This window comes from Syngnathus typhle, linkage group LG2 (genome assembly GCF_033458585.1).
Source record: "Syngnathus typhle isolate RoL2023-S1 ecotype Sweden linkage group LG2, RoL_Styp_1.0, whole genome shotgun sequence".
Taxonomy (NCBI): Eukaryota; Metazoa; Chordata; class Actinopteri; order Syngnathiformes; family Syngnathidae; genus Syngnathus; species Syngnathus typhle.
Window position 1 is genome coordinate 5,753,882 of NC_083739.1, and position 17,824 is coordinate 5,771,705.

The window sequence follows — 17,824 nt, forward strand, 5'->3', positions numbered from 1 at the left end:
TTGTGTTACATAATAGTCGGGTGTTGTTTATTGACATATAATCAAGAAATTAATTTATTGATGGAATCTGTGTGGTGCCTCAAACTAGTATGTAACATGGCAGTACATAACGTCCAACTTTGGCTCAGTAGTATGTCTCCTGCTCCACCCAACCTGGAAATCAAAAGAGACACAATTAGCCTCTTTGCCAGAGAGCCGTTTGGAGAGTATTCTCCATGGATGCACGATAATTATCGACCAGGTAATTACGGGGCTGAGATTAGGAATTGTGACGTCATATCAATAAATCTGATCGCATTATAGCAAAAGCAGATTAATAATAATAAAAAAAAAGAAGTTATTTCCTTCAGGCGTGCATAAATTACAGCTACCTAGTATGTTATCGGTTTTCATATGGGTCTAGAAAAGCAATTCAACAGTTTGGAAAAAAAAATGATTGTGCACTCCTGGTTTGTAAATAAAAAAAAAATAGACTGTTCATATCAGCATCATCTTCTTGTGAATGTGGCAGCCATTACTGTTACAGTCCAGAAAAGATTAGCGGATGTTGCGTGAATCCCTGAGTTAATGATGTCATCCTCGAGTTGAGGGAGAAAAAATTTTTTTTTAATTTTGTTGAGCCTTTTACATAGCAAACATTTTAAACTGTTTGAATGTTAAGCTGTGCCAGAAATGTTTTGGGTGCAATTGTGACAGTCACATTGTTCAACATGGATGGGCAGAACTCACCCATGTGTGTTGCAAGGCTCAGATGGAGCACACACACACACACACACACAAACACACACACTCAAATTGTGTATAGAAACACAGCTGCATCCTCCTAAGCCCGCACACAGGTTCTGCCCGCATACAGGTTCTACGAGTTTTGCTCAGGCGGTGGGTAGATTCAAGCATCAACAATGGCTGAGTTGAGAGTTCGAATCCCACAAGGACTCCACCATCTGCCACGGCTCGCTGACCCGCATTGAGGCATTGAATGATATAAATGCATGCGCATATTGGGTCAGCCTCGTTTTGAATGCCGATGTCAGACCAGTAGGAAAAGTAGCTCCTCACTCTTTCAGCGCATTATAAAAACGACCCTTCGTCTCGCTATCAAGAGAGGATGACAAACTATAACCTCGCTTCTTTGCTAAATGTGTGGATGCTATTAAAGCGCGTGCAGATAGAAGAGGATAGTCTTACCGCCTGGGTTGCGTCTGAGAATGTATCTTCTTGCCTCATCGTAGAGGAAAATAAGCAGTGAATAGGGGAAGGCGCAGAACCACCAAGTTGGCCTGAGGTCATGGAACAAGAAGTTAGTTTGGATGGATGGATGGATGGATGGATGGATGGATGGATGGATGGATGGATGGATGGATGGATGGATGGATGGATGGATGGATGGATGGATGGATGGATGGATGGATGGATGGATGGATGGATGGATGGATGGATGGATGGATGGATGGATGGATGGATGGATGGATGGATGGATGGATGGATGGATGGATGGATGGATGGATGGATGGACAATGATTGTGCATATCTACTCACTTGAGTGGGTACATTCTTAGGGCAACGTCCATGCCAGGGCAGTATGACAGGAACGCAGCCAGGGCTGTCTCTTCAAACAGTCCGAAGATAAGGATGCGGTTCCTGAGATAAAAAACAATTAACAGTTATTTCCCATGTTGGTTTGTCTATGTCTAATTCTGTGCTGTTGATGCTACAGTTTTTTTCCAGATGAAACATCTGGGTTCCATCACACCACCATGAACGTACTTCATGCCTTGCTGCAGGATGGAGTTCCTCCTTGTCTTGCAGATGATCAAATCGGCCCACTGCACAACGACGATACTTGCGAAAAAGGCCGTGTGGCAGGTGAACTCGACAATCTTCCTACGCTCATATGTCTAGATAAAAAAATCAAATAAACAAAAATCTTTAGTCTCTTTCTGACCACATTTGTCATCTTAGGCTCCGCCTTCTATGAGAACCACTGACCCATTGCTGCCCATAGCTGTCCTCCAGGTCATTTACAAATTTGTCGTCCCAAAGAACTCGAATGCCCAGTAAGTCCATGGGCAGGAAGCCGTTTTCGGCTAAGATCACAAAGTATGTGAAGAAGCCCGCTGTGGCTTGCATCATACCTGGTGGAGGATCAAAAGGACTCAACTTTAGAACTGCGATAAAAACCACTGCAGGTGAGCTTCCTGTCTGGGACGGGCAAGATGAACATTCATAATAAATGTACCGATTTGTCCATAGGCAATGCTGATGAGCCTCTCATTCACCAGTTTGTCTGTTTTGGGGTTTCTGGGCTGCCTCTTCATGATATCGCTCTCAGCTTCTTCGTAAGCCAGTGAGATAGCCGGAACCTGTTGGGTTGGAAACAATGTTACTTATCTGGGCACAAACGGCATGGAATTGTGACCAAAGCTGACCGAAAGATATTCGACACCCACCATGTCAGTTCCCAGGTCGATACAGAGGATGGTGACGGTTCCCAGAGGTAGAGGGATATTGGCAATGATAAAGAGGAGGAAAGGCGAAATCTCAGGGATGTTGCTGGTTAGTGTGTAGGCGATGGACTTCTTCAAGTTGTCAAAAATCAGGCGGCCTGACCAAAGGAATACAAGCACAAATATTACTCGATAAGATTACATTTAATGTAGGTTGTCTTAAAAACGCCACAGTACCTTCTTCAACTCCAGTAACAATGGAAGCGAAGTTGTCATCCAGCAGGATCATGTCAGCCGCCTGCTTGGAGACGTCCGATCCGGCAATCCCCATGGCGACGCCGATGTCGGCTTTTTTCAGAGCCGGAGAGTCGTTGACGCCGTCACCGGTCACGGCAACGATGGCTCCCTGTATGGCGACGAGCGAACGACAGGAGCTGTCAGCACCTTGGCGAGAATTGTTATGCGTACGACTGAATGTCTGACCTGTCGCTGGCAACCCTCCACAATGATTAGCTTCTGTTGCGGTGAGGTTCTGGCAAAGACAATTTCGGTGTGGTGCTTGAGGATGTCATCCAGCTGCTCTGAGGTCATATCCTTCAGCTCACCACCATGGACAACACAGGCCTTAGCATCCCTGAACAAGAAGTCAAAGTAGTTTTAGTTGACATCCTAGTTTGATTCAGTTAACCACAATACTCGTGTTTCCATTTTATAGGGTTGGACCATAATGTATGTGAATTTTCCAGCCCATTTTCACTGGCTGACAAAGAACTGTCATTTCTGTATCATCAATGGGAAACGAGTGGACGCAGAAGAAAACAAAAAAATGGAGGTTGATGTTGAAGCACAAAGAATGAGTGACAGATCTTCCATTTGAGGACCATTAAGGAAAGAGAAGAATCAAAACTAGAACTTTACAAAAATTTGGGACAATATGGGGTTAGAAAAAAACTGAATGGGGGAAAAAAAAAGAACTTGTGCGCAACCCCAAAATCATTGACGCTGAATCGCTTTGTACTCTTGAGTGGCAGTTGTGGTGTTTTATCTCACTGACATAAGCCTATTTCCCACAAACCCTCTAAGACCAAGGTTTTAGATCTTTTCAGCGGCTGTCCCGCGTCTCAGATAGCTAAACAAAATGGCTGTTGAAGTCGGCCCAGCATTTCGCCAGCTTCTGAGATCGTATCAGATTCGCAACAGAGGTGCCGGGTTTTGTGTCCTTCTTTGGAGCGTTCTCTGAAAGAGACACAGTGACTAAAAGCCAGCTCACCTCAGATGAGCCAACTTACTGGAAAAGCAGGCTACAGATCTTTACGATACAATATTTTGTTCGTACCGAGGGCGGCGAAGTTAGGAATTTGAGAGACACAAGCGGAATGATAAATGTGTTTGTGAACGTGAAGATTTATTTGTCTCCAATGACTCAGGGGCAGAAGCATTTATGCTGAGTGCAGTGCAGACAGTGATTTAAAGATCATCTTAAGCAAGATGATGTATTTGAATGCCGTGAGGATTTCCAAATGCCAACGGTCACAAGGTCTGAGGTAGGTACAAACCTGGGGTTGACCTCAGCTATTGGAACGTTCAAGCGAGCCGCAATATCTTCAACTGTCTCATTGCCTTCAGAGATGATGCCCACACCCTTAGCGATGGCCTTGGCTGTGATTGGATGATCACCTGTTACCATGATAACCTTTGGGAGGAGAGAAAGGTATGGTCATTGATAGAATGAACGACAATTGGTTGGTAAGTTTTACCTTGATACCGGCGCTTCTGCATTTTCCAACAGCATCTGGCACGGCGGCACGAGGAGGATCGATCATGGACATGAGGCCGATGAAGCACAACTTCTCAGTAGGAAAGTTGACCTCCTCGGTGTCAAACGCAAAGCCTTCTGGGAACTGGTCATCGGGCAAATTGAAATGGCAGAAACCTAAAAAAAAAAAGGTTGATGTGGATTTTTAATTGAACGTACTGGAGGTGTTTTTGGACTGATGTAGAACTTTAGGATTTTGATCTACCAAGGACTTACCGAGCACTCTCTCTCCAAGTCCTCCTAGCTCAACGTAGGCATTCTGGAAAGCGTCTTTCATTTCCTCATCCAGTGTCTGCTCTTTGCCGTGCATCATGATGGTGGAGCAGCGATCCAAAATTCTCTCTGGAGCACCCTTCATGACTAGCAGATGTTTGCTCTCTCCAGGGGTTGAGTTCTTATGGATGGAGAGCTGTAAATCGAGTCAGGTAAACACTCATTTAAAACTCGAGTGAGAAGTTCACCAAGACACAAGAAATGGCTTCATAAAGATATAAAGACTCCAGCCACTAGGGGGCGTAGGTGAGTAGCTCATGGGCACTATTTTTTGCTGTTTACCTGGTACTTGTTGGTGGAGTTGAAGGGGATTTCAGCAACCTTTTGGTATTTGTCTCGCATGCTTTTGACTGATCCACAGCACAACTCAATGCATTTGAGCAGAGCAGCCTCCGAGGCATCTCCAGCCACGTCCCTCTGTCAATCGAAAGTTGTCAGATCAGTGAACACGTTACAAGCACCATGGGGTTCTTCTGCACAGTTTGGTGGCGCTCATTAAAGAATTGATCTGCATATCTGCCAAGTAGCAAAAGTTATTTATGAAAGCATTTCAAGCTTTCATGAAAATTTGTTGCACAGTTGATTTGTGGTGGGGTTTCTATTTGCTAGCTCTTACTGCGGAGAAACTCACTGAGTCATTTGAATTTCATCAAAACCTTCATATGAATGGATTGGTGACATGTCTTCTCAACCAATTAATTAAGGATGACATAATAAGAAAGCATATTTTTTTGTCTCGTATCAGTGGTCTAATATTCAGTTTTTGTTGCAGCCGTGAACTAAACCAAAACGTTCAGGATCTGACAAAGTGATGAAACCAAAACAAGTTAATACCTTTAGGATGGGAATGTTGCTCTGCTCTGCCAGGAAGACAGCACGGTTACAGAGTCCGGCGATTCTTGCCAGGGCAGCCCAGGACTCAGAGCTCCTGTCAAAAGATGTCCCGCTCTGGTTCTCAGTCGTGTCCGCCTCGTGGATCTGGTTGTCGAACCACATGTGGGCAACCGTCATCCTGTTTTGGGTCAAGGTGCCGGTCTTGTCTGAGCAGATGGTGGAGGTGGAGCCCAGAGTCTCGACGGCTTCCAGATTCTTCACCAAGCAGTTCTTCTTGGCCATACGCTTGGCAGTCAAAGTCAGACATACCTGGAGACGAGAAGCCGATTAGATGCAGAATTGCAGAGAGCCCACTGAGGTCATGCAAAGAATTGGGACTCACAGTGACGGTAGCCAGGAGACCCTCCGGCACGTTGGCCACGATGATGCCAATGAGGAAGATGACGGCTTCCAGCCACCCGTACCCGAGAATGAGGGATAGGACGAAAAAGGACACACCCAGGAAAACAGCCACGCCAGTGATGATGTGGATGAAATGCTCAATCTCGACGGCAATGGGAGTTTTGCCGCCTTCTAGACTTGACGCCAAGGTGGCAATGCGACCCATGACGGTGCGGTCTCCGGTGTTGATGACGATTCCTTTGGCCGTGCCTGAACAAAGATTTTCAAAAGTCATGCAACGTTCTCGAAATGAATAACTTACTGGTGGTTTATCAGAAGCGAGACCTTCAATGCAGTTGGTAGAGAAGAAAGCAATATTCCTAGTCTCCAGTGGGTTGTCATTAGAGAAGTCTGGAGTACGGGTCTGTGGCTCGGATTCACCGGTCAAAGAGGAGTTGTCCACCTGGATGGGCGAAACAAACCAAATTACGTTGGCTGCTCCCAAGTAGCATGTCAAACAAATGTCTGTTTCCAGAGATGAAGAATAACCTTGCAACCCTGGGCAGAGATGATTCGCAGATCCGCCGGAATCCTGTCTCCACCTTTAACCTCCACCAAATCTCCCGCCACCACCTCCTCTGCGTTTATGTTGTTCTTTTCTCCGTCACGGATAACCAAGGCTTGCTACAAACCAGTTGATATTTAGAGGCAAGTCACTTCATGATTAATCTGATGTGGATTAGTTAAAACTCACCTGTGGGACCAGATTTTTGAAAGACTCCATGATCTTGGAGCTCTTGGCCTCTTGGTAGTAGGAGAAGCAACCGGTGATGATGACGACGGCAGAAAGCACAACACCCAGGTACAACTACAAGAACAAGAATGGTTTCAACAAAGAGTGTCCCAAAAAAAACATGGCTGTCACACTCACAAAGACTCTTTTACGTTATCATTGGCGGGTTCATCTTCGGACGCTGCCTGGATGCCGTAAGCAAGGAAGCAGAGGATGGCTCCAATCCAGAGAAGCATTGAGAAACCTCCAAAAAGCTGGCAAGGAGATTTTCACAATGAACACAGTGGCCAAATGGTGAACGCCGAATTCATGTGAATTTATTTTACCTGTCGACAGAACTTCACCCACTCGGGGGTAGTGGGTGGTGGCGTCAGAGCGTTCGGACCATCCCGGAGAAGGATCTCCTTTGCTCTGGTGGAGGTCAGACCCTAAATACAATCGTAGGAATAAGAAAGAATACATGAAGCAAACGAGTGAATATATGCAAGCTGGGGAGATAGAAAATTCATGCTCGGTTGATTTAAAAAAAAGAAAAAAAGCGTCAAGTATTATAGAAGGTGCTGTGTCCAAAATTACATGTGTGAAAGTGGCAAGGAGAGAGAGGTTGTGTTATTCCGGAGCAGAATGTACTCAGACTCTCAGTCAAGGTCATGTTTTTGTAATAAAGCAAAAAAAAAAAAAAGTGGGAGTTGACAAAGTCAATGAGAATGAAGACTTTGTTTAGGGGAAAACTGAGACAGATCAAGTTTCAGTAGGTAATCAACATGAGTTCAGTGTCTGCTCTATGTGAGGTTGTATTGTGCCCTTGTCATCAGATCTTATTCAATCACTGCCAGGTCACCCTTAAGCTAAACTCAAATTTGTTTGACAAAATTCATCAAAAAATTCCTCAATTGAAAGCAGCCATGTACATGAAGATGTAAATGATTCTTCCCTACACGGATACATAATGATCTAGTCTAATCATTTGTCAATCTATTTTTCACCGCTAATTTCATTTAATTACAAATATCCATGACACGTTTGAAACTTACCCTGGACAGGTCGGTTCCGTACTTCCTATGAAGCTCATCCAAGGTGAGCTTGTGATCATCCTAGAGAAGAGGCACAATGGTATTTTCAGTTAGAAAGAAGAGAAAAATCAACCGTCATGTCTCCAAGAGGGAACTCAAAGACGAAAATGAGGATTATGGATCGACAGAATACAATACAATTTGAAGCTGAGTCCATCAATAAAAGTGTCTGCTGCAGATTGCAAAGTCTAACACGTAGGTGAAGCTGCAAGAAGCCAGAAAAGGTCATCTGAAGAATATCAGCTGCTCTGCAAGATTGCTCGTGTACATTTAACAATAGCCGCGTGGTTTATGGACTGTTTCACGTATTGACTTAGTAAAAGTGATGTAACCAAGTGCGACACGAATGAACAAGAAGATACTGTGACGCTCATGCATGCATGCGCCTACGCAGAATATGTGTTTCAACGCCCACCAGGAAAAACCAAAATAAAATTTACATGATGAACTACCGGTTCTGTATTTGACTCTGACTTTCAAATTCGACGGGCATTCAAATATCTTCAAGCAGGACATAAAGTCCAACTCAGCCTGGCCTCCGTTTCAGACATTGTTGGATATGTCAAGAAAGACATAATCATTAACAGCTGCATCATTGTTTCACTACTTCTGCCATTGTTTCTTGACTTCCACAAAGATCGGGAGGATCGGACGTGACGCCACGCGGTTGATACAGTCGTCATGGTACCGCTATGTCCTACGAGGACTTTGAGACACACCGAAGCTCATAATCATTAATATTTCACCCAAAGAGCCAATTTATGACCTTTTATGTTACCGACGAAGCAATTTGTAACCTTTTGTTGCTCTTTCAATAACGATCGCCGGTAACAATGGAACAGTGCGTACGGAAGTTGATCTTAACAAGCACTCATCCGCGTGACCTTGTCAAAGTCAGACAAGTCAATTGAACAAACATTAATTAAACAAATAGTTTTAACACTTTCTTATCTGATTGGGAGTTGGACTGTTAAAAGTTTACATTCATTAGATAGTTTTGACAAACGACTACATCTTGACCTGACCTAGTTGAAGGACATTGTCGTATCTGAAGGTCACAATGTCCTTCATTGTTGGAAACACAGATAGAAGATTTGCAAAGCTCCTCCTACCTAGCAAATAGTCTACCAAGGCTGCTGAATGGTGAACGCAACTTCTCTCTCATTTTCTTCTTGAGAAAATTTGAAAGCATTTTCATACTCGGGGGGAAACAAAATGTCCTTTTTGTGCAACAACACAGAGCAGCAACACTTTAATTCACACAAGTTTGCACCTCTGTGGCGCCCATGACGGCTATTCCTGCTTCCTTCTGAGAAGGTTTAATAACTCACAGCGCGAAATGACTAACACATGACGGCGCCTGTGTACGTTACCAAAGCAGCTCTTGTGCAATTGAGGGCACACAGCCTCCTTTCATGTGACGCGAGGTCAAAACCGAGTGTTTGTCCGGGCCACGGCGCTTACTAACCAATGGCAGCCGACGGTGGCGTGACAGAGCCTAAGTCGGGTCATGCGTCCAAGGCGGTCTTGCTTCAGGGGTTCACAAACATTTTTCCGGCTATTTATGCGGAGAACTCACCAGATCCACTTCTTTCTTTAGGTCATCCATATCCTTTTTTTCTTTCGCCTTCTTGTCTTTCTTGCTGTTGCCATCAGACGTGGCGGCCAGTTTGTAATCATCTTTCCCTCTCTGGATCAAAAAGATAAGAAGGGACAAAATGAGTCTTTCTATAAGTGAGGTGAAAAAAAGTCTGTCTCTTTGTTACTCAAACAAACTCAAACAAACACGTGCTAATTATTTCTTAAATGTCAGTCAGTCAGCAAGTACTGTGGAAAGACTCGCATGACTGTAAGCAAAATTTAGCCTCAACTTCATCTCAAAGTGAACCGCAAGACTTCAACAAAACTAGGCCAGAGCATGTGAGCAACAAGTTCCAATACTTACTCCCAGCCCCATGCTTGCAGTGTCAGTCCGAGAGCAGCCAATCCAATTGTCTTTAACTTTAACTTGCCTACTCCGCCTCTCTCTCGCTCTCTCTCTCTCTCACACACACTCTCCCTCTTCTCTCTCTCTCCCTCTCTGCAAGCCTGACGTATTCCTCCCTTGCCCAAGCAGAGAAGATAGGCGGCTTCAAATTAGCATACCTTTATACCTACCTGCCAGGCAAAAGGGGGGTCGGAGGAGGAGTTTGGACCAAGGGGGAGACCGAAGGGGGTTGGTTGCGTAGGGGTTGGTTGAAACCGAACAGGTGAGTTGTAGCGGTGGCCTTTAAAGCGGGTGGGTGGGGACTTAACGGCAAAGTACGGAAGAGAATCTTGCCCTTCATTTGCTCCTTACTCTTTGGCCCAATTTAGGCCTCCTTTAACTCAAGGTTACTCTGAGGTAAACGTCCAGTGAGCTTAAGTGTTTGAATGACAAAGGCTAAAAGAGCCTAAAGGGGAGAAGGTCACTTTCCCTGTCGGGGGTCAGAGGTCGAAACCGAGTTTTGCTACTAAGCTGAGATAAGATCAAATGCAAAGCTTATGTTGTGATATACCTGAACCTGACATGGCAGGAAAGGTTTGATGTCTGTTTCAAAAAAGCAGTTTAGTACTACCAGATGTTTAAAAAAAATAAAATAAAAAGTTGAACTAACTACTACTCTGGAGCGATAGATTGGTTTTGTATTAAAGCTGGGTTGCTGCAAAAGCAGGAAACCTGTACAGGAAGTAGATGGTTTATTTGCTTAGCAGGAAGCCGTAAAGCTGAGAAGAGCGCTCTTTACTGACTGACTGAGAAACGTGTCCCAGAAACGTCCTTGAAAGTGTTTCCACATACAAAGGCTGGATAGTTAATAAATATTATGACATTCCAACATGGTGGATGTGCGAGGTTCCCTGATCTTAGCGCCCACGTAGAATCAATCTTTCCAACTAGGTCTTCATTTATTCCAGCAAATTTTTACAACAGTGGAAAAAATGAGGAATTGGCAACAGTTGCTAAAAGTGACCCCTGATCGAGTCCAATATGAAACTAAGAAGCTTCTGTTACTGTTCAGTGAAGCCGGCAAGGAGGAAAGGTTGTCCTTGTTGGTTGCTGGTGGAGGGAGGGAAGGAGGCAGGGGGAAGGGCTGGAAGTGTTTGTAGTAAACGTCAAACTGTTTACGGTCACACACTTGTGGAGGGATGGGGGAGGGGTCAAGGGGGGGGGGGGGCTGCAAAACCTGTTTAAGGCTGCAGGGCGGTTGTCTCTTTTGAAATCTTATAAGGCAGAGCCAACACAAATGATGTAGCCGGGCCAACGCAGTGAAAAAGAGCCAAAAGCAGCCAGAGTTCTGAATTATAATGCCAGCAGATCTTTGCAGAACAATAAGACCCCCGTGCAGGAAAAGGTTTGTGAAAACTGGAGCACCAAGTCGCACATGAGCAGCTCGTATCCTCTTTTTGACAAAAGCGCACGCCCTCTTTCAAAACACGCAGGAGCCGTGACGCTTTCCAGGCTTTTTATTTTTACTCATTGAGGAATTTGCAGACCAAAGCCCCAAACCATATTTGTCGCAACGGATGGCGTGAGGACCGGTTGTGGGTTATGTTTAACCCTAAACAAAGCCTTCCACCCAGAGCTAGCATATAAGCTAACAATGTGCCCTCTACGCAGAGCTAGCATGTGCCCTTCGCAAGATCACAGCTGTGAATAAATGTTCAGTTTACAAAAAATAATCATCCACGAGCTGAAATACTGCCATGTTCTGGACTTTGTACCACGAGAGGCGTATAGACCTTTAAAATGTTTAATAATCAAACCAAAGTTACGTTTTACAACTTTGTGATAGTGGCTAGCCACTGATTGACTATAAGCGTGATCAACGGCAGATTAGGCCCGTTGAACCTCGAGTGTGTGTCACAATTGAATGACAATGAAAGATTTCTACTTTTGAATTTTCATACGGTAAAGAAACGTTCACATGACATTCCTCTGGGGAAACATCTCAAGGACTCTTATTTCTAATCAGGATGTTTTTTTTTCTCCAAGAATGTATGAAGCTTACGAACAATCGCCGCCATTGTTTTGAAGGCAAAAAGAGCTTCCATTGTGTTGGTATTACTTGAATATCTGGCGAGGGGAGGGGAGTATTAAGAGCTGGGTGTTTCTCAGCCTCTTGTGTTAAGATGGCGAGTGAATGTCAAGTATAATTTTAGACTTTAAACAAAAAGAGATGTCCTATTCTGAAAGTGTGACTTGCACATGAACCCGTCGTGAGAGAAAACAGAAGTAAGGCAATCCGAGGATGTCCCAACATGTAGCGGAAACTATTTAAGTAATATTCTTACCCGTTGATTATTGCGCAGACTATCCTGGTTTTCGCCCAACAGAGACTTTTGCATGGCTGCTCTAAATTCCCAGCCTTGGTGTTTGTGTCACGCTGAGAAATAACGGAATGTTGGCTCTTATTTGACGAAAGGTTGAAAATGTTTCAGCGTGGCAGATGATTGGATAAAGTTCATGGAGGGATTGGCGGAGTTTTTTTGGCAGGAAAAAATGAAGGATCCAGAAACACAAACGCTTAAAACCAAGGTCAAACGTTCAAGCAATGCAAACCAAGCTAAAGGCTAAGCTAAGTGTCTCGTACAAATTTGTTTTCATCTATCCATATATTTTTCTGTAAACATAAAAAGAGTGCTTCATTTGCTGGTATTTTTGTGACTGGTCATTCCTTGATACAATAATTACTATGAATGCTTTGTTCTTTATTATGTCAACTTTATTATGTCATATAGGTTTGATGTCACTATATACAAAGTAATGACAGAAAGCAGGGCTGGATGCAGAAGACACTGAAGAAACCTTGTCATGTCTCTTTCTGGATCCAAATCGTGCTCCTCACATGACAAATACATTCGTGAGAATTTTCTTAAATTTATTCTTAGAGAGCTTCTTAACTCATTCACTGCCAGCACAGTTAAAATGGAGGTTATATAGCCATCAATGGGAAAGAATGAGTTAACATTTTATAATTTATATCTGAAACAATTTCATATAATTGTCTTTATCATGACACAGGTAAAAGTCATGGACTGTTTTTGAGCAAACGAATGCCACTCACTGTTTTGTGTATTATTGGATTTAAGAGCAAATATTGTTCTGGGCTAACATGTAAACGTTTGATCATTTGTACGGAAAGAAAATGTTAACGTAGCCTAAATCCTGCATCACACGTTGGTCTTCCGCTTCATATTCTCTCTCAAAGAGAATAAATGGGATTTGGATTGTTGATGGGTTCAAACAATGCAATGAATGAAGAGGATTGTGAAATTCAGAACATGCACAGGTCCCTAATCTGATCTGGGATTATATGGCTACAATTAGAGATGACTTTTGAATTTGGTCGGCATGCTGGCACAGTGGCTAGCGTGTTTAGCGTCAAAATTCAACTCCCAACTCGGGCCCCCAGTTGGGCATTCCAGCTTCCTCCCACATTCCAAAACCACGCATGGTTGCTTAAATAAGGACTCGGCGAACGGTTGTGTATTAATAAATGATTTGCTCTGCAATTTGATGGCAACCAGTCAAGGGAGTTCCCCACCTGTTGCCCAAAGTCAGATGGGCGTGGCCTAATGAGACACAAACGCTAGCCTATAGAAAATAAACCGATGGATTTTAAGTTTGACGACCTGACTCGGAAGGAGCACTTAACAGCATTTTCTTGTGTCAATATTAACAAATAAGATAATAATCCTAGACAAGCAGGTTAGTCTGTCAGAGGCAACAAGACTATTTGTCCTCCTGCCAATGTGGAATTATACAAGTCACAAAGCTTGTGCGTTATGTGCAAGTGCATAAGCAGCGCCATGAAAAAAAAAAAAACGAGCTTGGCGGTGGGGCCAGGGCCACCAGCCGCCAACGCTAACAAAAGAGCTACTGTCTTCGTTTTGCTTCTCAGACACCGCTACGTAATGCAACGAGCATTACATGAGTATTTCAGAATCTCATGAATGAGCTCATTTCCACCGCTAATAAAAGTCCTGCTTTTTAAACCAAAATGGCGCACTGCTTTCTTGACAGATAGCAAATGAACTTGACATTTTCTAACACCCACCATCTTTGTGAGATCAATGGAATGGAAGACGACTAACTCAAGATGGTTCTGGCAAAATATTGTCATTTTAGGCCAAATTTGGTGAGCTTACCTTTTTAGTGGCTGTGTTATTTTGAGCTGTGAAAAGATTGTGCATTATTCATTCAGTGGGCAACGACACTGAAAATAACATACAACACGTGACTCATCTTCTCGTCATCCATCCTGATGTCTTTGTCCAGTGTGTTCGGTGCTTTGTGTCCTAATCTCATGATTTTTGCACTCTGTCATGTGTTCTCATTAGATTATATGCGCTCATCTCTCTTTGTCCCGTGTGCTAAATCTTCATCCCTCTCGGTCCTGTGTAGCCTTTCTGTCATCCTGATATCATTTCGACCAATGTTCTCATTTTTCTCTCTTGTGTTCATATCGTGGTGTCATTTTTTTCAAATACAAACGCCATGAAACAAATGTCACTTTTTGTACATTATAAATTTCAAACGAACCATCCTCACTTTTCTCTTAGTGTCCTCGGCTATTGCAGTGAGTCAATCTTTCCATTGCTGCCCAATGTCAGCAAAAGAAACATGTGACTTGAGTGGGCTATTGCCCAATACCATGTTATTTCCTGTACACACACACACACACACTGACGCATTGGCCCCCATCATGCTTTGGAGTTTTCCGCTCTGCTGCTTAAGCACACTTCCCATATTTTTGCTTGGTCTTCATTTTAATAGGAACACACATCCATGTGCACACTGCACACTACACACACAAGTTAAAAATTCTTTGACCAGCTCCTCCCCTCCATATGAGATTTTCCCCCTGAGCCCCCACAAGCCTCCCTCATGGAAAACTACCAGCACACACATGCATGACCACGCGCACACACACAATGCACCACACGCACACAAACACCATGTATTGTGTATTTTTGGGAACCGAGGATCCAATGATAGGATGGAGACTGTCTGATCGGCGGCGGCTGCTCCCGACACACACACACACACGCACACACACGCACACACACACACACACACACACACACACACACACACACACACACACACACACACACACACACACACACACACACAGACAGACGAGAGCGAGCAGCCGTCGGTGACAGTTGACTCGCATGGATACGCCTCTTTTAACACTGGGGCCATTGCCAAAAGTGTGAGTTCAGTCCGAAGCCACTCCACCCCCTCTCCTCGCTCACTTAGGCTCAAGACAAAATCATGCAAGCGCCTCGGCCTGACCAATGTGACCACATTAGCCGAGTTGACGCTGTTGCTCTATTAACTATGATAAATCAGAGAAGCAAGATACTCCCTGTACATTCCTGTAGAAGAATTGTTTGATGCAAATGTGCGGTTTTGCGACAGCCTGCAATCACCCACTTATGGCGTTCAAAATGATTTTGTCTATTCTACAACCTTTTACATAGAAAAAAGAAAAATAATAAAAAGCTAAAAGCTGTTCCACTGCCACCTAGTGTGGCGGAGGCCCGGCACACAACAAAATTGTCTACGGTACTTCCTTTAGGCAGCAATAAATATTTGGTTAAAAAATGTGTCTCTCCCAAATTACTATTTTAAGACAGTGACCATGCTTGTAAAACAATACACCTAGGGGCAATTTGGAGTGCTCAATCAGCCTACCAAGCATGTTTTTGGGATGTGGGAGAAAACCGTAGTGCCCGGAGAAAACCCACGCAGGCACGGGGAGAACAAGCAAACTCCACACGGGGAGGGTCGAAGGTGGAATCGAACCCGCACTAACTACTGTCGACAACTCCTCAGCAAGGAAAGTTGCTATTTTCAATAATCTGAGGTTTTGATTTGGGTCACACACACACATACACTCACACACCCTGAAGCATTCTGCCATAGGGCTGTGTTGCCTAGCAACAGGGTCCACCCTCGATGGTAAAAGAGGTGCATTAGTATCCACGGTGTGGAGAAATGAAGTTGGTGGGGAAAATCCAGGGAACACAGCTCTGGATTAAGGACGACCCACCCCAGTGTGATGATGTTGCACACTTGGAAAGCCAAGTTCATCAGGTTTGCGTGTGTGTATGCACATGGGATTAAGGGCATTTGTATGTTGGCGGGATTATAAAAATTGAGCATTGACAGTCAGCGCTATCTTCGTGATGAACTCATCCTATTCTGCTCTGAATAAACGCATTCCTTTTAGTCTCATGAACACAGCGCTGGCCTAGTCTTGCTGTCTGAAATGACACAAAAGCTATTTGGCTGAGTGTGACACACGGTGGTGAATGAAGATGTTGAAGAAACGCGCATGAATGATCACATTGGCAAATGTCGCCAGGATGTCGGCAAGGGATTTTACTGCAGCCTTTTTTACTCAATCGGGCCCACGAGTGCGCTGGATTACGTAACTCATCATTCCCTCCTCTGCCTCCTTGCCATTCAGATGTGTGTGTGTGTGTGTGTGTCACCAATCCCCACTTTGAACAGTGCGCACGTGCACAAAACAGCAATCGGATCAACCCCACATGAAAGTGAGCACCAAAACAAATATGCGCATTGAAGCGAATGTGCTTCTCTTCTGGATTTTTTTTTTTTAATTCATGAGGGAAAAACAAAAAACCTCATGATCATCACAGGTCAACATTAAAATGGATTTCAGGTTCTTGACACACAAATAACTCAAAACATACTTTACCTTTAACCTGTATTTAGTGTTTATTTAAACCGCGCTTTATTTTTTATTTTTTATGTGGCTTGGCTCAGTTGGGAAAATATTGCTCTCCGCAACATCACTCTGCTCATCCCAAAGCACAAAAGTTTCAAAGTGGTACGTCAAGGAATGCCTCACTTTCCAAGCAGCCATGAGAGGTTCAAGCAAAGGACACCTTTGTCAGCCCGCAAATTGGTTACCGTGGTAACAGCAGCCTTACGTTTGATGGTGGAGGGCGGCGGGGTTTGGCGGGGCAACAGACGGCTGCTAAAAAAGGAGCTCGTCACTCATCCAACATCTGCACCTTGCTTATGATTCCGTGCGTCTCTCTCTGTCAAACACACCTCAACGTGTGAACACGCACACACACGAGTAACTAACGTGACACTAATCGGAGTTGTAGGTTACCGGAGGCCAATTAACAGCGGGCCCTTCACAATGAGCAGCTGTGTTAGAGAGTACTTGGAGGCCAGTGATTGTCATCTTACCCAGGGCAATGTACACGCACACACACACACACACACACACACACACACACACACGTGTAACCCACACACACGTGTAACACACACATGTGTAACACACACAGCCTTAAAGTCACACGTCCCTCAAGATCGAGCACACTATGGAAACAAGCTCTACAATTGCAGTAGCAACAACACGAAGGTGGCGGCAGGAGCAAAGCATCTGCTGAAGGGGTCAAAATTCAGAGCAGATGGTTGCCAGCGGCGACCAGGCAATGCGACGGCTCGACTTGTCTCTTCACATCTGCCCTCCGTGCGTTCGTATGTAATTGAAATGCACATCTGCCGCCAAAGCCCCTTTATACATTACGTGACTGACCTGAGCCAAGTCACTCTCGGTTGGCTGCATGGGAGTCAGCTGACTTATCGTAAAGATCTTGTTGAAAACATCAACGGATCCTGCTCGGCGTCGACCAAATAAAAAATTATGAGATGTGGTCCTTTTGGCCGCTTATATGCTTAATCGGCATAATCGGGGAGACCGGAGCCTGGATCCCAATGCCCATCCTCAGAACTGCAAACGGGCTAACGACTGGTCCACCATGTTGCCATTTTTTTGAAAGCTTAAAAAAAAAAACACCCCCATCTTTCTGAGTGTCTCTTGTTTTACCCAGCATGCCGTTTCGTGGAGACGGGGCCAAAGGTCACCTGACCTGTCTTCGCTGTGTACATATTCATTAAACCCACACATCGGAAGACTGACTCGTCTCACACACGGGGTCAAATAAATATATATCTGGTGCCATCTAGTGGACACGCTGTTCAACACATACTAATACCCCCGCCCATGAGCAAGAGGATTGCTCCCACGTGGAGTCACTGGTAAGAAATAAACTACACTTACTTGTTGACGTCAGGGTGGATTCTCTGTTCTCTGTTGAAGTTCAAGCAGCTTTTGATTCCTGGTGTTGATCA

The 17,824-nt window shown here is 44.4% G+C and overlaps 1 protein-coding gene across 1 annotated transcript; it reads right to left on the minus strand.

Annotated features, from left to right (window-relative positions):
• Window positions 1-9,748, minus strand: LOC133169038 (sodium/potassium-transporting ATPase subunit alpha-1). The gene is made up of 23 exons (XM_061300868.1): window positions 9,563-9,748; window positions 9,197-9,307; window positions 7,579-7,638; window positions 6,871-6,972; window positions 6,697-6,798; window positions 6,506-6,619; window positions 6,301-6,435; window positions 6,097-6,214; window positions 5,753-6,021; window positions 5,371-5,679; window positions 4,819-4,953; window positions 4,480-4,672; window positions 4,205-4,380; window positions 4,004-4,140; window positions 2,931-3,081; window positions 2,685-2,853; window positions 2,451-2,605; window positions 2,240-2,363; window positions 1,990-2,135; window positions 1,768-1,898; window positions 1,540-1,641; window positions 1,189-1,280; window positions 1-153 (listed from the first exon to the last, which is right to left on the minus strand). The coding sequence occupies exons 1-23, from the start codon at window positions 9,572-9,574 to the stop codon at window positions 125-127; spliced, it is 3,072 nt and encodes a 1,023-aa protein (XP_061156852.1). The 5' UTR covers window positions 9,575-9,748; the 3' UTR covers window positions 1-124.
• Between the last annotated feature and the right edge of the window lie 8,076 nt (window positions 9,749-17,824).